The 21392-nt window shown below is 40.9% G+C and overlaps 1 protein-coding gene across 6 annotated transcripts in view; it reads left to right on the forward strand.

Moving 5' to 3' along the window:
- Positions 1–21392, forward strand: part of csmd3b (CUB and Sushi multiple domains 3b) — a 311217-nt gene that overhangs the window by 286419 nt on the left and 3406 nt on the right. For 4 of the 6 annotated variants that reach the window (XM_079368618.1, XM_079368620.1, XM_079368621.1 and 1 more), the window contains 16 exons: positions 2006–2191; positions 2826–3011; positions 3876–4049; positions 7610–7792; positions 7967–8143; positions 9417–9596; positions 10159–10332; positions 10578–10751; positions 14057–14130; positions 14794–14905; positions 15009–15188; positions 17040–17099; positions 18826–18984; positions 19876–20012; positions 20656–20743; positions 21162–21297. In XM_079368618.1, coding sequence (XP_079224744.1) covers positions 2006–2191; positions 2826–3011; positions 3876–4049; positions 7610–7792; positions 7967–8143; positions 9417–9596; positions 10159–10332; positions 10578–10751; positions 14057–14130; positions 14794–14905; positions 15009–15188; positions 17040–17099; positions 18826–18984; positions 19876–20012; positions 20656–20743; positions 21162–21297 — 2380 coding nt within the window. The remainder of the gene's footprint in view (positions 1–2005; positions 2192–2825; positions 3012–3875; positions 4050–7609; positions 7793–7966; positions 8144–9416; positions 9597–10158; positions 10333–10577; positions 10752–14056; positions 14131–14793; positions 14906–15008; positions 15189–17039; positions 17100–18825; positions 18985–19875; positions 20013–20655; positions 20744–21161; positions 21298–21392) is intronic. The other 2 variants (XM_079368619.1, XM_079368623.1) reach the window with 1 other exon arrangement.

Raw genomic sequence — 21392 nt, forward strand, 5'->3', positions numbered from 1 at the left:
AAGGGAACACATTGTTCGACTACCAGTGTGGTTCAGTTAGGATAGCTGAGCTTAAGGGTAAAAAGAGAAGGCTCTGATGTGTTCAGGCTACTGTGAAAATCTCCTAAAATTTGTTTTGCTTTGTTTAAGTGTCCTGAATGTTTTTTTAGACAGCAGCCTGGCCCAGAGGAGGTGGTGATGATGAGTGCCGTCTCCGGCCAAAAACACAGACGCAGTTTACCAAAAGAGACAGCCAGTTTGCTTCCTAATTTAGAACAGTGTTGATAAGATGGAGGTGGTGATGGAGTCCACATTTAAGCAGTAGAAGAAGTATGAAAAGATGCATTTCTCTGTGATTGTGTTCAGTGTTGACCCTTGGAACATAAAACATATACATGTAAGAATATGTTTTTCATTTTTGTGTCTGCTTCTTTATTGCGTGCATCTGTGTGTTTGTGGATAAAAAAGAGTGTGTTTCTTTTATTTTCTCTGCTTTGCTGTTTTTCAGTGAGGTTATTCATGCCTGAGTTATTGAGGGGAAATCATTTTACAGCCAAATTATGCTTTAATTATAGAGATGAGAGGCTCTTGTTTAGAGAAGCAAACAAAGAATGATGATGAGAGTACGTTGTGCGTGCGTGTGTGTGTGTGTGTGTGTGTGTGTGTGTGATGTAGGGCATCGTTACGGTATCAGATAGATTTATATTTTAGAAAAGAAAACAGACCTCAGATTTTCATTGATAAAGTGGAAAACATGGCGTCTCGATCATTTCTCCTCTGCTCTGGTCTTCTTCTTTTCCTCTTTTCTCTCATCGTCTCCCCCTCTCTTCTGCTCTTTTCTTTTGGTGTGCTCCCTTCCTCGGTCAATTTTCTACCTACTTAGTCTGTGTCTTTCCTATTTCCTCATCTCCCCCTCCCGCCACCTCCCTGTGAGGCATTAAATTTAAAAGGGCAAAGATTGAGAGGCAGATGAGAGGGGCTGGCAGTAACTGTAAACTGCCTGTTTACACAAACATCAAAAACCTGGCATCAGCAACAATGAGGACAAGGGACACACACAAACTTCTAAGTAGCCCGGTGAAAGAAGTTAACAGGATGCATAATTATGATGCACAATGGCAAACAGAGGACACTCATCCCTAACAATGAAGATGGCAAGACCTAATATCTTCAAAATAATGAATCTAAATGCGAGACCGCCTCGGCCTCATCAGTCGTCTGACACTCTCATAAATATTCACCAAAGAGTGTATGAGAAGCAAACGTGTCTCGTCTAAATCTATGCTTTGGTAGATGTTCTAAACAATGAACTCCATGGCTCCCTTTAATAAGGTCTGGATGTTTTTTTTTGTTTTTTTTGGGGGGGGGGGTTCAAGTCGAAAGGATATCTTTCTTAACTGGATTTAAAATCTAAATCCCATTCGTGGCTCGGTGTAAGTTTTTGCCACGCAAAGCGCAACATGGCACGCTTGAATCCAACCCTGCTACAGGAGAAGACATTTGGCACAACAATATGAAACAGGAGGCTTCGTTGTTTACAAATTTCCTTTCGATTAAAAAAAAATGCATTATGTTGAAGCAGGTCAAATGATTCGTTTTACATTCTGCACGACCAAAGAGGGAAAGTGTGAATGATATTTTCCTTGATCTTCATTGGGAAAAGATCCAAATGAATAGCCCAAAGCAAAATCTTTTGAAGTGAACAACTTTTTGATCAAATTACCATTGGAGATTATTATTTAACCTTAAAAACATCAAAACCAGGCCTTGCAGTTCTCCGTTAGCTTGAACTTCGACAGTTTGTCTGATTAAAAGACTTTTGTCTCATGTCTGTATTAACGTTTGTCTTCACAAAGGTTACATTTTTTCACTCTGTACCAATAAAAACGTAGAGATGGGTTCTGTACCTCGTTTGTATCTTTACCCTAGTTTGTTATTAATAACCTCAAGTTAATTCGTCATACATCCAATGTCAGATCTTTGTATAGATTCAAATATCTCATGATTCACTCTGTGTTCTTCATAGCTGTCAGCTGTGGCCATCCAGGAAGTCCCATATATGGTCGTACGGTGGGAAACGGCTTCAACCTCAATGATGTGGTCAGCTTTGTCTGTAATCGGGGTTATGAAATGGAGGGGCCTGCTCGCGCTCAGTGTCAGGCCAACCGCCAGTGGAGCCATCCGCCCCCAACGTGTAAAGGTGGGGAGAAAAGTTAAGTGTATTCACCCCTAACCTTATTTATCCCCAAATTTTAGTTCCACCTCAACGCTTATCTTTGTTGACCGTCACCAAGGCAACCATCTCTTTAAAGCCATTTCCTTTCCATCTTTCCTCAAATCTACATCTTAATCTATTCAATTCAAAAACTTCAGCCACCAAAACCTCTGAAAGTAAAAAGAAAACGTTCATCTTTTTTCAGATTGTTAATGAATGAGTTTTGAGGTGGATTTAAATTTTCACACCCTATTTTGCTTTCCTCGATCCAGCATTTTGGCTCTATGTAACAATAGTAACTTACTAGCATGGTTGCAAATGTAAAACTGAAAATGTTGTATAATGAGTCATAAGATGTTATTTATGCTGGATCCAGGACACAGACCTGTTTTCATCGTTTTTATTTATCCCTTTTTAACACCAGCCATTATTAGTTTGTTTTTTTCCCCTCTTCACCACACCTTCCTTTCATGTCCTGTATTAAGTAAAGAGCTATTATCCCAGTGCAAATCACTGAAAAGAGGGTGAGAGGGGAGAGAGCTGACCCTCTCTGGTTTATGCCAAATAACACATGCTTTTCTTCCTTTCCTTTCGTGTGCTTGTGTCCCACTTTGTGTCTATCTGTGAATAGTGGTCAATTGCTCTGATCCAGGAATCCCGGCAAACTCCATCCGGCAGAGTAAAATAGAGCATGGGAACTTCACCTTTGGCACTGTGGTTTTCTACGACTGTAACCCCGGATATTACCTGTTTGGATCACCTGTTCTTACCTGTCAGCCTACTGGACAGTGGGACAAACCCCTACCTGAATGTATAGGTAGGTTTTATTCTTTGGTTGTGTTTTGGAATTATAGTAGATGGCTTGCTAAGCCCCACCCTCTGGAGTTACTATAGCTACCTGTAGGAGACCATGTTTTTTTGTGAGGGGAGAACAAAAGCAGGTGTTCCATTTCCAACTGACGATTGTTGATTTTCTATCAATGCCAGCTAGCTAATCAGAGATAGCATGAATTGGTTAAAAATCCTGATTGTTTCTGACTAGATGCGCTGATCCATTTTTTTCCCTCCCTGATATGTAGACTTGAACATTTGTTGATAAAGAGATCATTTTATATTGATGACATTTTTCTGGCTTCCACTAACATTTCAGTTTGTGCTAGCACTGCCCTGTAGATGTTTTTAACTGTAAAAGGAGTCTCCCAAAGCACTTGATTACCAGGAGGACTTCCATTTGTAGTATCAAGTCAGTGCAACGAATAAAACTATGTTATAGCCATGTTTATGCTTTATGGAGGCTAAACAAACACTGCATTTATATCCAAACAAACATAACTGACTGAGACAGAAAATAGAGCTGCTGTGGAACCGTTAAAGTTTTCACAGAATTCAGAAGGAAATGCACACTCTTTCAAAACTTTGTTATAAATGTAGCCTTCATTTGAATTTGGAAAGTTAATGTAATTGATTGATACTGTTAGAGCATCTAAACACATATTTCATATATTTTTCCTGTAGTACCTGTCTCTACTCCCTTTTCTAACACCTTCCTTGTTTTTGAGTCTGCCCCCCATGTTTTTGACAGCAGCCACTGCAGCTTTGTTAAGTCGAGACAGATTGTCCATCCCTCCTTCATCTCTCTGCCTTCTCCTCTCTCTGTCTTTCTCTCTCTCTCGGTCTCTAGTTGTAGACTGTGGTCATCCTGGCTCTCCCCCTAACGGTGTGCTGAGTGGAGATAAGTTTACATTTGGTTCAACGGTTCGATACTCCTGTCTGGGCGGAAGACAGCTGAAAGGAGAATCATCCAGGACTTGTCAGCTCAATGGGATGTGGAGTGCCCCCATGCCCTTCTGCTCTGGTAACCATTTGAACCTCTATTGAATATACAGACTCACAAATCCACTATGAGTTATAGATAGACAGGACATGAAGATAAAAAAAAAACACGAGACGCCTATAACAGAAACTCAAACGAGTGTAGAACACTTCATGTCTTTACATCCTGCAGGCTTTTTTTTGTAATCCTTTGCACTCAGTCTAAAGGTTAATGGACAGATAGAAGGCAGGGTCAGAGCACGAAAAGGGAAAATATCAGTATCAGTCAGTTAAAAGGACTGTTGAGCTTAACCTACAGCCACATACACACAAGCCCTTCCCTTCCAGACACGTTCCTTTCTATTCTGGTTTCAGCACACTATTCTGGTTTGACATAGATGCGCCACTCTCATGGTTCTGTAGAGTGCTTAACACAAACATAATTCCTCCCTGCTGGTTTGACTGTATATGCATAGCTCACCACTTATTGGACTAGAGTCTCTCTCCAGACAGTGCCTCCTCACCTTCCATCATGGGTAAACAAACCAAGTTGTATGGTCCTCAGTTGGCTGACTGGGGACATGATTATGGCTCTGCAGACTGAGTTCCTGCTTATGAAACGTACACTGAGAACACAATCTGGACGGGTTGACAAAGAATACGTTGTTATTTACAGCGATTGCCATGGGGAGACGCAGGGTTAGGGAGGGTAATAGAAGTTTATGAAGCTGTGATTCATGGTTTTTACCTGCCAGGCTTGTACCACAGCCCTTCAAAGATAAGAGTTCAGCCAGTCGAAAGAAGTGCCACGTCTGCAGTTCTGCTTCTTAACCGTTGATAAGCAAATGGTGCTCAGATGTTTTGTCGGTTATGCGTCCGCATTTTCGTCACATTCATTTGAATCTTTTAGGGGAAACAGTTACTGTGTTGAGACTCCAAACCTTAAACCAAATCCCGCTCATTTAAACTTTGTTCAGAATGATTTTGTTGTATCTGCCTCAGCCAACATCCACACTTTGACTCGAGGTGATTTTGAGACTTGACTTGTACCAGGATGCTGAGAGCTTGACCTACTTAAAGTCGACTTCTTTAAAAGTTGAGATTCAAAAGCAAAAAAAAAAAAAACATCAAAAGCAAGGACCGATGTTTTTTCCAGTAAAAAAGCAACTAAATAATAACCTACTAATTCACGGCAGTCCTTGCATAGCTTCAGTGCTTGATGTTTTATTCAAGAAGTTTATGAAAAGCCTTGATTTTAACGCTGATTAAAAGAAATACTGTACCTGCACAGCTTTGAAATTGAAATGTACTGACGTCTGCCTCATTGTTCTCATCAGCACCTGCAGTTTTGTCAAAGAAAACCTTGGCCTTGACAAAAGGAAATTTGGAATCTTGCCTACATGCAAGGAATTTCACCACTAAAATGTCTGCTCAATAAACACTTGCTTAGTTAGCGTAGCTTAGCACAAAGGCGTAAAAACAGTATGAATTTTCTCAGGTTGAAACAAAAGACTATATAACGGCATTTTTAAAAGTCACTGATTAACAACGTTTGTCCCGATTGTTTAATATCTATTAATGCCAAATCTTAATAAACAAGATGCTGCTTTACATCGTGCAGTTTTGCCATCTTTGAGATTGTCTGGAAACTAGAGACTCTGTGAGGTCATAACCTCAGTGAAATCACACATTGTTGTTTTCACACCTCAGCTTTGAGCAGATTTAACAACGAGATCTAACACATTAATAACTGACCTTTAAAGGTGAAAGTAGGTGGATGTTGTTGCAGTCTAACTGTGTCCCCTTGCCAGCCGCCTGGTTTTTTAGGCTCCACTTATTGTAGATCAACTTCAGCTAGCTGTGGCTCTATATTTCTCGGAAACAAATTAGCCTTTAAATGGAATTTGAAAGAATATCGAACAATTAATTAATCATTGGTTCCTGCAGGGCGGGTCACTGTAGATTGAAAAATGTGTTTTATAAAACACTGCATAAGGCTTTCACTGTGTCATTTGTCCTGAGCCTTCCCTGCTCCACTGCATGCAGCAAGTTTTTTGATTCAGACGGGTGAAAATGTTACACCTGGTAGTTTTTCTGCCCCAGCTTTAGGAGATCTTCTGCAAACCTGAGCAGAGGCGCTACAGCTCAGTAACCTGTGAGTTTAGCCAAGTCTGAGCACAGTCCAAACCTCTTTATCAGATACATGTTTGTGTGTGTGTGTGTGTGTGTGTGTGTGTGTGGCTAGTCGTGCACACGCATGCACACACATTCAGCCACACACACTTATACAACACATGCACCAGTGACATCAGGTAGATTGGTTGTTCTCCCTGTTGGGACCAGTTACACCTGAGGCTACATGGTGACTTTGGAACTGTGCATGTGCACGTGTGTGTGTCTGTGTGTGTGTGTGTGTGTGTGTGAGTGTGTGTGCTTGTGTATTTGTGTGCGCGTGTGAGAATCCCCCAATGGGAAGATTTAGTGTCTCTAAAGGTGTTTGCGTGTGTGTCTGTGTGCGTCAGTGCCCTGGTTGGGATTCGATCTGCTCCTAAGATTCAGAAGAAGAAAAAATATCCATGTTGTTTTTTTTAGAAAATTTTGCCAACCAAAGATGATTCATTTATTTCTTCATTCAGCTATTAAAGCACGTCTGAGAATCACAGTCTCTACTCCTGAGGCATTACAGAAGATGTTATGTCATTATATGTTGTGTCTGTGCTCTGCATAAGCTTAATATAGCAGCGAGCCTCTAGATATTTAGAGTGTAGTACAGACAGAGCCGCTGTGAAAGTAGGTTATCAGCAAAATCTCACAAAAACATTGCAGACACATTTAGGAAATTCCGCTACAACTTTAGCTGTTTATAGCACAAAGTTGTGATGTTGTAGGACCTGAATTAAAGCTCAGTAATGAAAATGTTTTGTAAAATCATTTTTAGTCCCTAATTAAGAGAACTGAATCAGGAACCAATGTAAGCTTTGTAACATAAACTCAATTGGGAATAGTGACCTCTTTTTTTTAAAAAAAACAAAAAAAAAAACTATTTGGCTGTCTGGACCCTTCTTAGTGACAAAGTGTGTGTTTATGTGTGAAAGTGTGTGTGCATGGTCCCAGGAGCGTGCTCAGTCTTGTCAGGCAGAATTTGCTGACCAGGCTGCTCTACAAGGACAGAGCCACAAGAACATACACAACCACACACATGCATATACACACACACAACACTGCCACCCATCTACTCATAAGTACACATACAAACACACTGTGAGGGCAAACATATGCCCCTTGTCACCAACATTTGTGGTCCACTATAATTTGCAGAAGTTTCACACTTGAGTACCTGCTAGAATGTGTTGTTGTTTTTTTGTTTTTTTTTAAATCTCCCTTAACTTCTGTGTTCGCTTTACTATGCTGTCTCAATAAACCATCAACTGTAAGAGTATTACATTTCCGTTTTGTTTGGATTGCTTTTTGTCATTGCTCAGCTGGGATTTTTAAAATGGTTTAAAGTAGGTTCTGTATTTGTACAGAATGCAGCCATTTTGGGTGATTTTGAGTGTCCTAGTTTTCATACGTGACGCTGTTTCCTTGTATCTCTCCCTTTAGGCGACACAGCTGGGTCCTGTGGCGATCCTGGCATCCCCTCGCATGGTTCGAGAGAACAAACAGATTTCAAAATCCGTTCCAAGGTTCACTTCAGCTGCACAGAGGGCTACGATCTGATCGGTTCTTCAGAGAGGATGTGCTTCCCTAATGGGACCTGGTCCGGCACGCAGCCCTTCTGTAAACGTAGGAGGACACTTTGACTTAATCTATAACAGCCCAGGTCCTTGACACTTATCCAGTTATGGATCCACCCATGTGCTGCAGAGTCTCCTTAAACAACCACAGTCATAGAGCTGAACCTCATTGAGATGCACAAGCTCTTCTCTCTCTCTCATTCTCTCATTTTTTCTCCTACAGCTGTCCAGTGTGGTAACCCTGGCACCCCCAGTAATGGGAGAGTGTTTCGTTTGGATGGAACAACATTTTCTCACTCTGTCATCTATTCCTGCATGGATGGCTACCTGCTCAACGGTGCCACCACAAGGCAGTGTCAGGCCAACGGTACCTGGACAGGAGTACAGCCCAACTGTACCAGTAAGCTACTGCTGTAATTTTGTGAGGGTTTATTGATAAAGATTATAGATCTGTTTGTTGATAATTGAGCGGTAACCAACACATCATAAGTATGTACAGTTATAAGTTCTCATTGGACTGTGAACCCATGTTTAAGGTGACTTGGAGGCTGCCAGCTTTATATATTACTAACAATATATTATCTAAGCATTAAATCCTTACTTTACAATGACGTCAAGTCTGCGACCCATAAACATCCCCCAACGCTGATTATAAGGTTTTTCTTCAGCCCTTTGCGACCCTATTTTATGCCCGGTTTTAAATTATTTTGCGACAGTGTTGGGCTTGAGTAATGCAGTCAGCCTCAAATCTTGGTGCTGCTGCTACAGACTTTATAGGGTGACATGAATAACCTGGATTGTTGTTTACTTAAGCTAATTTGCTTTTTGAACTCTTGGGGATAAAACCAAGAGTAAATAAATGTGAAAAACAACATACTGGTTTACCGCAGTATGAAATGTGACCCCCAATCATTGTTAAACAAGTGTTAATCAGCGCTGAATGTTAAACAGGCTACACAACCTGCATGTTTTGCAGGATTTTTTTTTTTTTTTTTTTAAATATTTGTATGGATTTTTGTGTTGTGATCAAATACAACTCCTCCCCCTCCCCTCTGTCTGGAGTTTGAATGTTCTCCCTGTGCTCTCCACAGTCCAGAGACGTGCTCGTACTGTAGGTGTCAGTATGTCTGGTTGTCTGTTTCTATATGTCAAACCCTGTGATTGACTCGCTAACAATCCAGGGTGTACCCCGCCTCTCGCCCAGGGATTGGCTCCCGAATGGAAAAAGTGTAAAAGATAAAGGATGGCTAGTAAATTATCAACAACATGCAAACTTCAAAATAAGATTTACTTCCTGTAAACACAGAAACTATTTTTAGGTTTCCCACAATGGTCTGGATTCTTCAACAAAGGAATAATCAGTACACCATGAATCCATTTGAAGAGCTGGAGTCTAAATATAATGACAATGGTTTGAACCTGGACTTCATGGCACATCTGCTCCCATTCATCTTGTGTTACAGTATCTATGTGTCCTACAGCACTATCATAATGTTTTCCAATTTTCAGGGACACTCTGCCCTGAGTGTGCTATGCACAGAATCAAGTTTTGAAATGTCCACCTGTAAGAGTCCCCTAAATTTGAAGACATAGCTTTAAAATTGGCATTAGCATTCTCATGCCACAAATGTGCATGTAAAGTAGCCTTAATGCTCATGTTGTCTCTTCCACAGTGATAAACTGCGGGGATCCAGGCGTGCCAGCTAACGGCCTTCGCTATGGAGAAGATTTTACAATCGGTCAGAATGTTACCTTTCAGTGCCAACCAGGATACAGGATGGAGGAGGACGGCTTACCTGTGAGGACGTGTACCCAAAATGGGACTTGGAGTGGGAATATGCTTCTATGTACAGGTAAACATTTCATTCAACTATAATACTCTGCTTAAACCACTCACACTGAAAAATAACGTAAACAAATTACAAATTAAATGTATTGGTATGTAGATATGTATGTTCAGTGTAGTTAAAAAAAACAACCACGAATACTGATTTGTACAGGGGAGGTGACTGGTAAAGGAACAGGCACAATACAACTGCTGCATCCATACATGGAAGCCAACACAAACTCTTGTAATGAACCAAATCTGTGGAGACTGGTGCAGCAGATTGAGCTTGTCTTGCAGTCACAGTGAGGACAATCAAGAGTTACAAAAAAATCTAAATGTCCTGTATGAGTCGCCTGTTACATCTCAGTGCTGCCATGATTAGTTTAAACTATCTCCCGCTTCATCAAACTGTTAAGTTTTAATCACTTTGAAAACGATTATGAACATTACAGTGATTTCGACAGAAACAGAACCACTTGCAGTTGCTGAAAACTAGTGTCTGCTTTTTTTTTTTTTTTTTTTTTTTTTTTTTTTCTCTTTTACCTCAGTCCTTCCTTTTTCTCTCTCCCCTTCTCTCTCCCATGTAGCGGTGACCTGCCCGGCGCCCCCTGCCATCAGTAACGGAGTACTGCAGGGCAGTGACTTTGAATGGGGCAGCAGTGTGAGCTACAGCTGCTCACCTGGATATGAGCTCTCATTTCCAGCTGTTCTGACCTGTATATCCAACGGCACCTGGAGTGGCATGCTGCCACAGTGCTTACGTAAGAACTTACACACAAACAGATACACACACACACACACACTGCATTTGCACAAGCGCACACATTTCTTGTTATTATTCTGTACCCAACCATCAGTTACAGTTAGAAGCCAGATCTACATTTGTCCTTGAGCTATGCACAAAATAAATGCTTGTCAGCAATGTTAGCTACTCATACTGAAATTAAATTGTGCGTGAATATGTATCTTTGTGTGTGTGTGTGTGTGTGTGTGTGTGTGTGTGTAGCCAAGTTTTGTGGCGACCCTGGCACTCCAGTTGGGGGTTTCAGAGAGGGACGGAGTTTTATCTACCAATCAGAAGTGTCCTTCAGTTGTGCTCCACCTCTCATTCTGGTCAGCACATCCACCAGACTCTGTGAGAGCGACGGTACCTGGAGCGGCACACAGCCGCGCTGCATCGGTAAGTTTACACTATAACAATACATTACAGAGATAATTCTGTGAAATCTGAAGACATGTTTCAAACAAATTTGGAATGTTTGCTTAAAATCGTTTGCTGTACAGTTTGCCTGAATAAGAAGGAAAATGTGATCATCATACTTTCTAGTCCTTTAAAAAGGCCTACCAAAGGATTCATGCTTTGCTTATTTTAGTAATTGGAACATATGTGGTTGTTTACCTTGTATCTCTTCATGGTCCAGTTATCACTCCATCTCAAATGCACAAACATTCAGACTAGGATAAAAACGAGGATACTAGAATAATCCTATTCTTGTATCTTAACTTTTACAATAGTGCTAATACAATTCATATTTAGTTTGAAACCTCTGTTTGAGAAATATGCATATGTTTAATCCGACAAAGATTCTTTACATTTGTCAAAAGAGGCCAAAGTTGTTCATTCTTACAAGTTATGTAACCGCTCACAGCCTCATAGAACTATTATAAATGATATAAAGCCAGATAAAAGTACTTTTTATTGCAAAAAAACACAGAAAAGCCCATAAAATGAAAACACAAATGGATTATTTTAAAAAAGCTCGTTTAGAAAAGTTCCCCCCAGTATAATGATTTCCCACTAAGTCTCCAACTCCTCCAAACACAACCCCGGATCTCAGATTTCACAGATTACCGTTAAATAGTTCCCGACTACATCATCAATCATTTGTCCCCACATGAGCTACAGCACATCCTGGTTTCCTCAGGCAGACCCATCTCGCCCACTTCAAAGCCTGAGTTAAAATTATACTGCAGTGACGGTTAGCCTACTACAGCCCCCCAGACTTTTCAATGTTATGCCTGTGAAGGCAGAATAAGTTGTAAAATGAGTTTGTTTCCTTTGGACTGTTTTATTATTCATCTTTATTGGGTCTTTTTTTTTAAGTATTAACTTTCCTCAGTTAGCGTCTGAGTGGGTTCAGAACTTATGAAACATCTGATTTACTTTACGTCTTTGTTTACCGTCCAGTTTATTATGAGGGGTTGGTGGCTCAGCGGGGAGCCCGGGCTGCTGTCTGATACTCCCTGGCCTAATGATTACTGCCACTAATGACCAGTCGTTATGGAGTTTACAGCTACATTGCAGTTTACTCACAGAGCAGCTACTGTTCCTTAAAAGCTGAAAAAAATGCATAGACTTATGGAAATGGTAATGAATAGTGACTGGGAGCTTATTTGAGACGATCTCGTAAATAAACGAGGAGCCTTGGAGGGATTAGCCTGAAAGGACGCACTGATGTTTCCAACCTTGAAACTGCTGCAGAACAGAATCCCTCGATGTTACATACGGTCATTATTTTAAATCTTAAGGGCAACAAGAGTGCAACACTGTATGTAAATCTTTTTAAACTGAACAAAATGACTGACATTTGGTTTCACTGTCACTGAGTCCTTTTTGGAGCTGTTTTGTTCTCCAAACTGTAAAAACAATAACTACTGCTCATACAGTATGTGATTCATATGGACATGCTTTCTTTTGGTGTTTCAGCCAGAGAGTACAACATCATACTTTCTCAATGATCATACACATATACTGTATATTCATGTGGAGATTTTTTACTTTAGAGACAAGATAGAGACACCAACAAACATACATGCACATGGGCCTAGCCTGTCCAATAGCTTTTGAATGCCTCTGATTTATTATTTAACTTCCTGAATTTTCTCAGATTTCAGAGATGCAGCTGATCATCCATCACACATCGAGTAATTCAGAACAAGGAGTAAATGATTGTGATGTTTCCCTTTGAAGTCATTGAACTATCAGATGTTGAAACATCGAGTTTCTGCTTAAATAAACTGTCGTTAAAGGTCATACACTGTGTTGTAACTCTGATTCGTTTAAGTTTTACACCACTTGGCATTTCAAGAGCAATGTCTTACATTAAGTGTTTAAAGTTTAGTTAGAGTATTCTAGAAAGAAAGCCCTTCTTATAAATAACAGAAAAAGTGCCTCCTCATAAGCGAGACAGCAGCAGTGCTCGCTGCAACTTAAAGTGTTTCTTAAAGGCTGTCAGGAAAGGGAATCCACATCCGACTTCAAACAAGCTGCTCCTATCAGGGGATTAAGTAGAAAATGAGGAGGGAAATTCAGCACATATTACAAATAGTCCCGTTGGGTCCATACCGCAGCACATGTGATGTTTAGAGCACCAATTCACTTGTCTGATTCTGAGCAAGGTGCTTCAGCATTATCAAGTGTGGTGATGACACGCAATATACGAAAAGCCTTTGACACTTGACTGTTTGTTCCTTCATAGCAATGCATCAGGCATGCGTATGCGTTTCTTCAAAGCTGCTATAAGAGCCAGGGCTGCTGGTGAAATAGACGTTCTAAAAATAGAAGGCCTGTTCGGAAACATTACCTCCCAAAAGCAGAGAAAGGAAATATAAGTACTGGAAAGAAAGTCGTTTCAGCATGAATATGATTCTTTTGAATGGATAATTTCCACTTTTTAAGTTTGACTTTGAAACACATACATCACACACACACACACACACACACACACGTACAAATAAAGTGCTGCTTTGTTTCTCTGATGAAAGAAGTGAAGGGATGTAGGCTCCCTGTGTGTGTGTGTGTGTGTGTGTGTGTGTGTATGTGTGTGTGTGTTCAGGTGATTTATTAGTGTGTGATTGCAGCTGTATGTTAGCGTGTGACGTGTATTACTGTGTGACTGAAACAGAATGAGTTTTGAGCCGAAGCAGCCTGCTCTTTAAATAAGACAGACGAGGGAGGGGGGGTTAGGGGGTGGCGGCGGTAGGAGGAGAGATATAGGGTGACACGGGAAGATAGGAAGGGAGAGGAAGAGGGAGCAGTTAGAGAATGAGAGGGAGAGAGAGAAGTGTGTGTGGGGGGGGAGTTAGAGAGGTATAGAGGGGGAGAGAGAGAGGAGAGTGAATCTGTCATTTCGGAAGCTGTATTGAATCGAGCTCTGCGTCAGGATGTGCTCTACATGCTGATGTTCCTGCCACACACACACACACACACACACACACACACACACACACACACACACACACACACACACACTACTCTCTCTCACACACTCTCAAAGCTGGCTCTGCATCGTTTTTTGAAAAAGCACTACTGCCCCCTGGTGTCCTCCTGCACATGCACCCTGCTGTTACCATGACAACAGAGGAGAAGAGAGTTAAGAGAGGACAAATAAAGCCAGTGCTAATTTATCTTTTCTTTTAGCTTTTCTGTGTAATTACTTAGAGGCTTGAACTGTTTTTTTTTTGTCTTGTTTTTTTCTTCTCCAGAACCAACCAAAACCAGCTGTGATAACCCGGGAACACCACGCTACGGCTCTCTAAACAGGACCTACGGTTTCAAGGTAAAACATCTGTGTTGACACATTTGTTAAAAGAGCTACAGGTTGCTATAACGATGGCTCATTCTCTTTAAAATGAGGGGAGCATCATTTAGTCTTTCCAAACAGGGCCCACTTTTGCCAGGCAGTTGTGTGTAGATTTATTGTCGTGAAAGGTTGACAAATTAGAAAACTTCTTGTTGGAAGTGTCTCTTTGGTGATGCTCAGCAAGGATACACATACATAAGATGGACAGATGGGAGTACATGGACAGTACTAATGGAAAATAACCGTTTCATTTGATGGACACACACCGCTGAAGTGTCACACCGGCCCTGCTGAGGTTTAGTGTGTGTGTGTGTGTGTGTGTGTGTGTGCGTGTGTGTGCAGGACAAGGACTTTGGGTTTCTCTTAGTAGTTGCCTTAGGTAGGGATCTCTTCAAGGTCAGTATGGAGAGGAGTTCTCAGTTTAATATTAATAGTGTACCTTCAGCACATCTATATTTTTCTGTATTTGACCAAGGACAGCTCATCAAATGCTCTTAATAAAACAAAAACATGTTACATTCTTTACTGTGAGAGATTGTATTGACATATTTTTCATGTTGATGGCTTTTTTATTTCTTACTCTCCCTCTCTCTCTCTCTTCCTCTCTCTCTCTCTCTCTCTTCCTCTCTCTCTCTACAGGTGGGGAACGTGGTGTCATTTCAGTGCCAGCCAGGCCATTTGATTCAGGGCTCCTCCTCTAGAACCTGCCAGCCTGATCTGACATGGAGCGGAACACAACCTGAGTGCATACGTAGGAAACGTTCTTCCTATCGCCTTGTTAACGTACCGCCAAGCTATGCTATTTCTTTTTTCTCCTGTCAGACTGTGACTCCAGTGTCTTCTCCTCCTTCCAGCCCATGCCTGTAAGCAGCCTGAGAGCCCGCTCCATGTGGACGTGGTGGGGATGGATCTGCCTGGATTTGGCTACACCTTGGTGTACAGCTGTCAGCATGGCTACTTCCTGGCAGGGGGTTCTGAACACAGAGTCTGCAAGAATGACGGGACTTGGACTGGAAAAATGCCGATATGTCGAGGTTAAAAAAAAAATTATCACTATGAAAGTATCTCTTTTTATTTAAAATATCTAGTGCCTTCGATTAAATGTTTCACCTAGAAAAATTAGGTATTAAAGACAGAGATAAGCAGACTGGTGGCAGATTTTAATATGTCTCGCTCAGAGTCACTGTGTCAGTAAAGATATCGCAGCAATCTGGCCTCCTTGAATCAGACGAGATTTCCACACAGGCTGGTCAATCTTCTGGCAGCACTGTCAAAAAAAAAAAAAGATAACACAATATCCCAGTGTGGTCTTTCATCCTTCATTAGATGAACCCGGTCAGAACCTTTGAGGTCAGGTTATAAATTTATCACATCTCATGGGTCCGTTTCTCACCCCCCCCCACCACCAACTTTACCGCAGCTCACATTGACAGAATGATTGCGCTGAGCTTTACTGTGATCTGTTGAACCCTAGCAGGTGTCTGTTAGACATAACAATCTTAAAAGTAAAGCATTCTGCAAACAGGGGATGCAGTCTTGGTCCAGTGAAGATTCTCTATGATCTCTAAGTTACCAAAATGTACCCACAAAACACACAGACAGCTTACATCTCCTTCAACTGAGTCTTGAATGAAACTTTAGGTTTGTGTAAATATGTACACAGTTTGGATGATGATGGTATAGAGACCTGTGTGTGAATAGAGATCAGTCAGACAGGGACTCATTTTCAGACAAAACTTTATTTTATAATTTCCACTCCAGTGTCTTATTCTGTGCTTTATGTACTCACCAGTACAAAGTGCTTAAACTATATGAAAACAGTCCCACTGTATAGTCTGTAGGAGATGTTGTGGAGCTTTAAATTGCTTCAAGCAATCTTCTTCAGCACACTGAGTTTGCCCAGCTGCCATGGAATTACAGATGTTCAAGTTTCCACTTTTCTGAGCACTTTAAACGTCTCTTATCAGAGTTTGTTTAAAAGTTGGGATTGAAAGTGCCTTCCAGAGCTTGGGAACAAACCTATCTCACCACAGAGTTCATTTGGTGGTCGTTCTGCAGCCTTTTTGATTAAATCACTTCCCTCTATACTTCTGTAAACTGTGAAGTGTGGCTGTTAAAACTTTTGTATTTTTCTAATAAAAACCTTAAAAAAACAAATGTAGATGATACAGTTTTGAATCTACTTTTACACAAGGAGGTTAGGGGACAGCGAGCTCCAACCTAGACAGGATTCCACTAAGGCCCCTCTCACCCCGAGGTGGCCTTTCTTTTTTTTTTCTTTTTTTTAAATTGGAGCACTCTCTGATCCAATTTGAGATTCTAGGACAAAAAGCCCTCTGTCTTTGCTTGCCTCTCCTTGTTGGCAACAATGGCTGCATCTTGAAGTGGCGATAAGAGGCTGTTCTGAATGGCCAAACCCGGAGCGCCTTAAGGCCACTTTGAAAAGGATCTAATATGCACTACAATTAACGGTCAAGAACTCTATTTGCATTGCCCAGCCTACAAATAACCATTAGAGAGGTTTATTTTGAGGGACCTTTTTCTGGACACTTGTCACTCAGTAGTCGCATGTGTTACTAATAGTCACCAACACTGCATGCTAATGTTCATATAAAGTCCTTTCTCCTGCATAAGGCTGGTTTCTGGGGATTTGAGATGATAGCTCTGTAAGTTTAACAAGGGGCAAACATTTTAATATCTTTTCATACTGAGTCCCTGCAGCTCTGCTCTTGTATTTTAATATCTCTTTTACCATGTTTCTTTCTTGTGTATGTGTGTGTGTGTGTGTGTGTGTGTGTGTGTGTTCTGTGTGTGTTCTGTGTGTGTTCTGTGTGTGTGTGTGTGTGTGTGTGTGTGTGTGTGTGTGTGTGTGTGTGTGTGTGTAGCCGGAGAGAAGAAGAAACCTGTGAAACCAGCAACAGGAACTCCCAGCCCCAAACTTAATGGTCAGTTCTATTACATTTGATTCTATTACAGGCTAGTACAGTCCTTTCATTTATTTTTTACTTTTGACTTTTTTAATCTCTTTTTTTTTTTTCAGTGTTTGGCTTTTTGTCGACCGTAGTTGAATAAATTCTCCCCTGCTGCTCCACACTCGGCTCTGTTTGCTTCACACTGTTTCGTTCTTGTCAATTTCATTGTTCCTCACTGCTATCCATTGGGGGAAAAAAACAAAAAAACAATTTTTCTCTCACTTCATGTAGAAAGGTGAATTCACTACTGTGATGTTACCGCTGCTTTACTCTTTGTTTTCCTTTTGTTCATTCCTCCAGTTTTTAGATCTCTGTCGTGATCTGTCCTTTTCCATGGAAATTTCCAATCTTTCAGCTTGTTCATAAAAGCTCATACAAGGTTTGCAATAGGTTCATGTCCCTGTGACTATGAAAGCAGGAAGCAGCTCTTGAATATGCACAAAAAAAATGGCGTTAAATGGCCTGAAATCACAACTCCAGGGATGTACAGGAAGAGTTCCACTTCACACTCTATGAGCTTTACTTTTTAACAAAAGTCAAAGTATTATTGTGTTTTTAAACGTGATGCTTTTTCTGCTTACTTGATCTAAGTGGACTTCAAAACACGTAGGCTCTGATTTACTGTGACTAAACCAGAGAAGGGGAAAACAGAAAATGTTAAGAAAAGAGTCTTTGTGCGAATAAATGTTTACTTCATTGATTTAAAAAAAAAAAAGACATAGATAAATCTTGCTGAGGGGATTTTTCATGCTATTTCATCATGTTGTACTTTGTTTGCTTCTGTTAAATTCATTGAATTTATTCTGTTATGAGATTATTGAAAAAAGAGGGGAAGTGGCACCCGGTGTTTTCCACGCAGCTGTTGTGCTGTGGGCAAATGAGAGAAAGAGAGAGAGAGAGAGAGAGAGAGAGAGAGAGAGAGAGAGAGAGAGAGAGAGAGAGAGAGAGAGCTGCCCACACAAGTCACATACAAGCTTAATGACTCTGGTCATTAACATGAAAGCATGTTGTTCGATTCAACCAGATGAGTTAAAGCTACAATATGTAGAATTATTTATTAGAATTTCACACTTATATTTTTCCATTCCTCCAAAATTTACTTAACCTATGTTATGTTTCGTTGAGTATTTAAATTTCCTCAAATATTTTCATCAGTTAACAAAGCAAAAGAAATGTGCAATTTTATAGTTGTTCATTGTTACCATAGAAACACTGGATGTTACCAAAGCAGCCACATAAGGAAGCGGGACCTGCTACTGAAAGCTGCAGTTCTGTTGCTCTATGTGCTGCTGTGAAGAAAAAAAAACACGTCACGTAAATGATGTTTGGATACATCGTCAGTGAACATATTCTCTCTCGTGATTCCCTGCCCGCCTCTTATGTTCTCACTTTTGTTGAAAGGTCTGTTGAAGATTGAAGATTAAATAACAAAATAAAAAACACAAATTGTAGGACACTCACAGACACACATCAGACACATATTTATTCAAAGGAATAATCTGTGATATGCAAGAATTTAAATGTGTCATTTTCACCTTATCAAACAATGTCGCCGAAATGAATCTTGAATCCGTTGTTGTATTTTCTCAGTTTCCTTAGAGCTTCTCTGTTGTATTTGTCTTGTTTGTGTTGTATTCTGCCTCCGCTCTGATCATTTGGATTCAATGGTAATACGTCCCTCTCCTGTTCTTCTGTATAGTTCCAGATGATGTCTTTGCTCCTAACTACATATGGAAAGGCTCCTACAATTACCGTGGGAGGAAGCAGCCTATGACACTGAGTATCACCAGCTTCAACTCCACAACAGGAAGAGTCAACGTTTCCCTTAGCAACGGCAACATGGACCTGCTCCTATCAGGTGTGCTGGAATATAGATCATTACACCGTTTATCATTTATATCCAGCGTATAGAACAGGCTGCTTTACATGATATACAGTATTCGGGTCATTTGGTAGCAACGTATATAAACACAAAACGTTTCTGATTTGCATTCAGCTCATACCTTTCAGCACATTCACTGAGCCTCTCTGAATCACAGGGCTGTTTTTCGAACTTTGTCGGAATTTCATTTCTTAACTAGAGCTGCCATGCTTACTTATGGCGTTACTGTATTCCCCCCTCAGAATCACACAAACACATATTCACACACAGACCTCCCAGGGTCCTACAACAGCCTCAGCAGGGGGTTAAGACCTTATTAAAACACAAATCCTGTTGAAGCTAGAATTGGCTCCTGGAGTTGCAGAGAGCACAAACCCCATATCACAGAACCATGCAGCTGTGAGACTTCTTTACACGCTTCTCCTGGCCCAAAGGAGCGGCTTTAGATCAATAACAGCTCAAGCAGCACTCACGCAGGCACACAAATGCCACCTCCCAGCTGCATAATGTTTGAATGACTTCATTTCAAGGTCTTTCTTGTATGTCAAGTTTCCTTAGCACATACTTGGAACACATTATCCTACTCTCAAGATTTAAATAGGTAGCTGATTTTAATCTGAGGTCAGCGCACGAAGAATCCACGTGTGGACAAGATATGTTCAGTCTGTTTGTTGAACCTTTATCTGATCAGAGAAGTACAAAACAGTATTTCTATCAGCTGCTTCATGAAAGCGTTCCTACTTTGTGTCTTTGGGCTTCTTTACTCGGCCTTACATGATCTGATGAACACTATCATATCAGCCATTGTATTGTTACGTATTTGTCTCAGGCATAAAGTAAACCAGTTTTTTCCTCTGTCTCCTGCAGGAGTGTATAAAGCGGCTGAGGCCAGGCTGTTACTGCTGATGTACCAGGTGAACTACGTGAACCAGGGCAGCCAGCTCAAAGACTCGGCCATCACTCCAGCCAAGATCATCGAAGACTCCTGGACCATGGACGGCTTCGTAAGTCTCAGTGGATACCGAAACAATCCATCCAGTGAGATGCAGCTGAGCTAGATTATGAGCAGTAATTCAAAAGTACGGAACAGACAGCATTAGTGTGAGAACCTCTTCACCTTTTAAGATCATCTCGACAAAATGAAACCGAATACTGTAACCATAGTGTGGCTGTCTTTTCTGAAGGGACATCAATATACGTCATGAAGTACATTTATCAATCACTCTTTGTTTGTATAGCGTCAATTCATAACAAGTGTTATCTGAAGACACTTTACAAAAAGCAGGTAAAATACCTTACTTGCTATATTACAAGAGCCCAGCTTCATACGTCATAGCCTGGCAAGAAAAAATGTCCCTTTAAATGGCAGAAATCTTCAGCATCTCATGACAGAACAGCCAGCTGCTAAAGCTGCAGCTGCATTTATAATCAGACTGGAAACAGACTTTTCTCATTACCTGCAACAACAACAAAAAAACAGCAACAGCACATGCCACACGTTTATTGTTGCTTATCCTGAACTCAGTCTCACAGGTTTTGTTGATTTAAAATTCAACGATGCATTTCCCACAATTCAGTTTCTGCCTTGAACGTTCACGTGTTAACACAAACACTAAACTGCTTCTTCTTTCCTCTTTTCCTCCGCAGGTATCCGCAGAGCCCGATGGTTCAAGCTATGTGTTCCAGGGTTTCATTCAGGGAAAAGACTATGGACAGTTTGGACTGCAAAGACTGGGTAATTCTCTCTTTGGTTCAGCGTATAGTTACATTTGTACTATGAATTATAACTCAAAAGAGCTCATGAGCTGCTTGAAAGGAGCTCACTAATGGAGAAAGTGATCAGGGAGCTTCTCTTTGCTGGCAGCAGTGACCTTCGTGCTCCTGCTCAGTCAGCCTTGCAGTGCGTACATTCTTACCGAGAGGAAAAGCTGCTCTTCAGACTTAAAGGCATCTTACACTGGCTGAATCTGTAAAACCTGCATCCACGATAAAGGAAATAAAGTGCAGCCATTACAGGAAGACTGGAATTAATAGGATAGAATACGTAATGACACACTGAACTACGACTTGGTGTAATTACTTCTTCTTGTTTATTTTCATCTGCTCTCAGTCTATGGAGAATGATGATCTTTTTTTTTTTACGTGTGCCACAGGTCTGAATATGTCAGAGAGTCAGAACTCTCCCCCTCCCCAGCTTGGTACAAACAGCAGCTCTGTGGCTATTGCCATCCTGGTGCCTTTCTTTGCTCTGATATTCACCGGCTTTGGCTTCTATCTCTACAAACAAAGGTACGTGCTTCTAAAAACTTGAAGGTGTCCCATTTATTTGTATTTCTGTGTAAACTCCAGCGATAAGGAAAAGTCACACTTACCTGTCCCGTTTG

The sequence above is a fragment of the Symphodus melops genome (assembly GCF_947650265.1).
Source record: "Symphodus melops genome assembly, chromosome: 18".
Taxonomy (NCBI): Eukaryota; Metazoa; Chordata; class Actinopteri; order Labriformes; family Labridae; genus Symphodus; species Symphodus melops.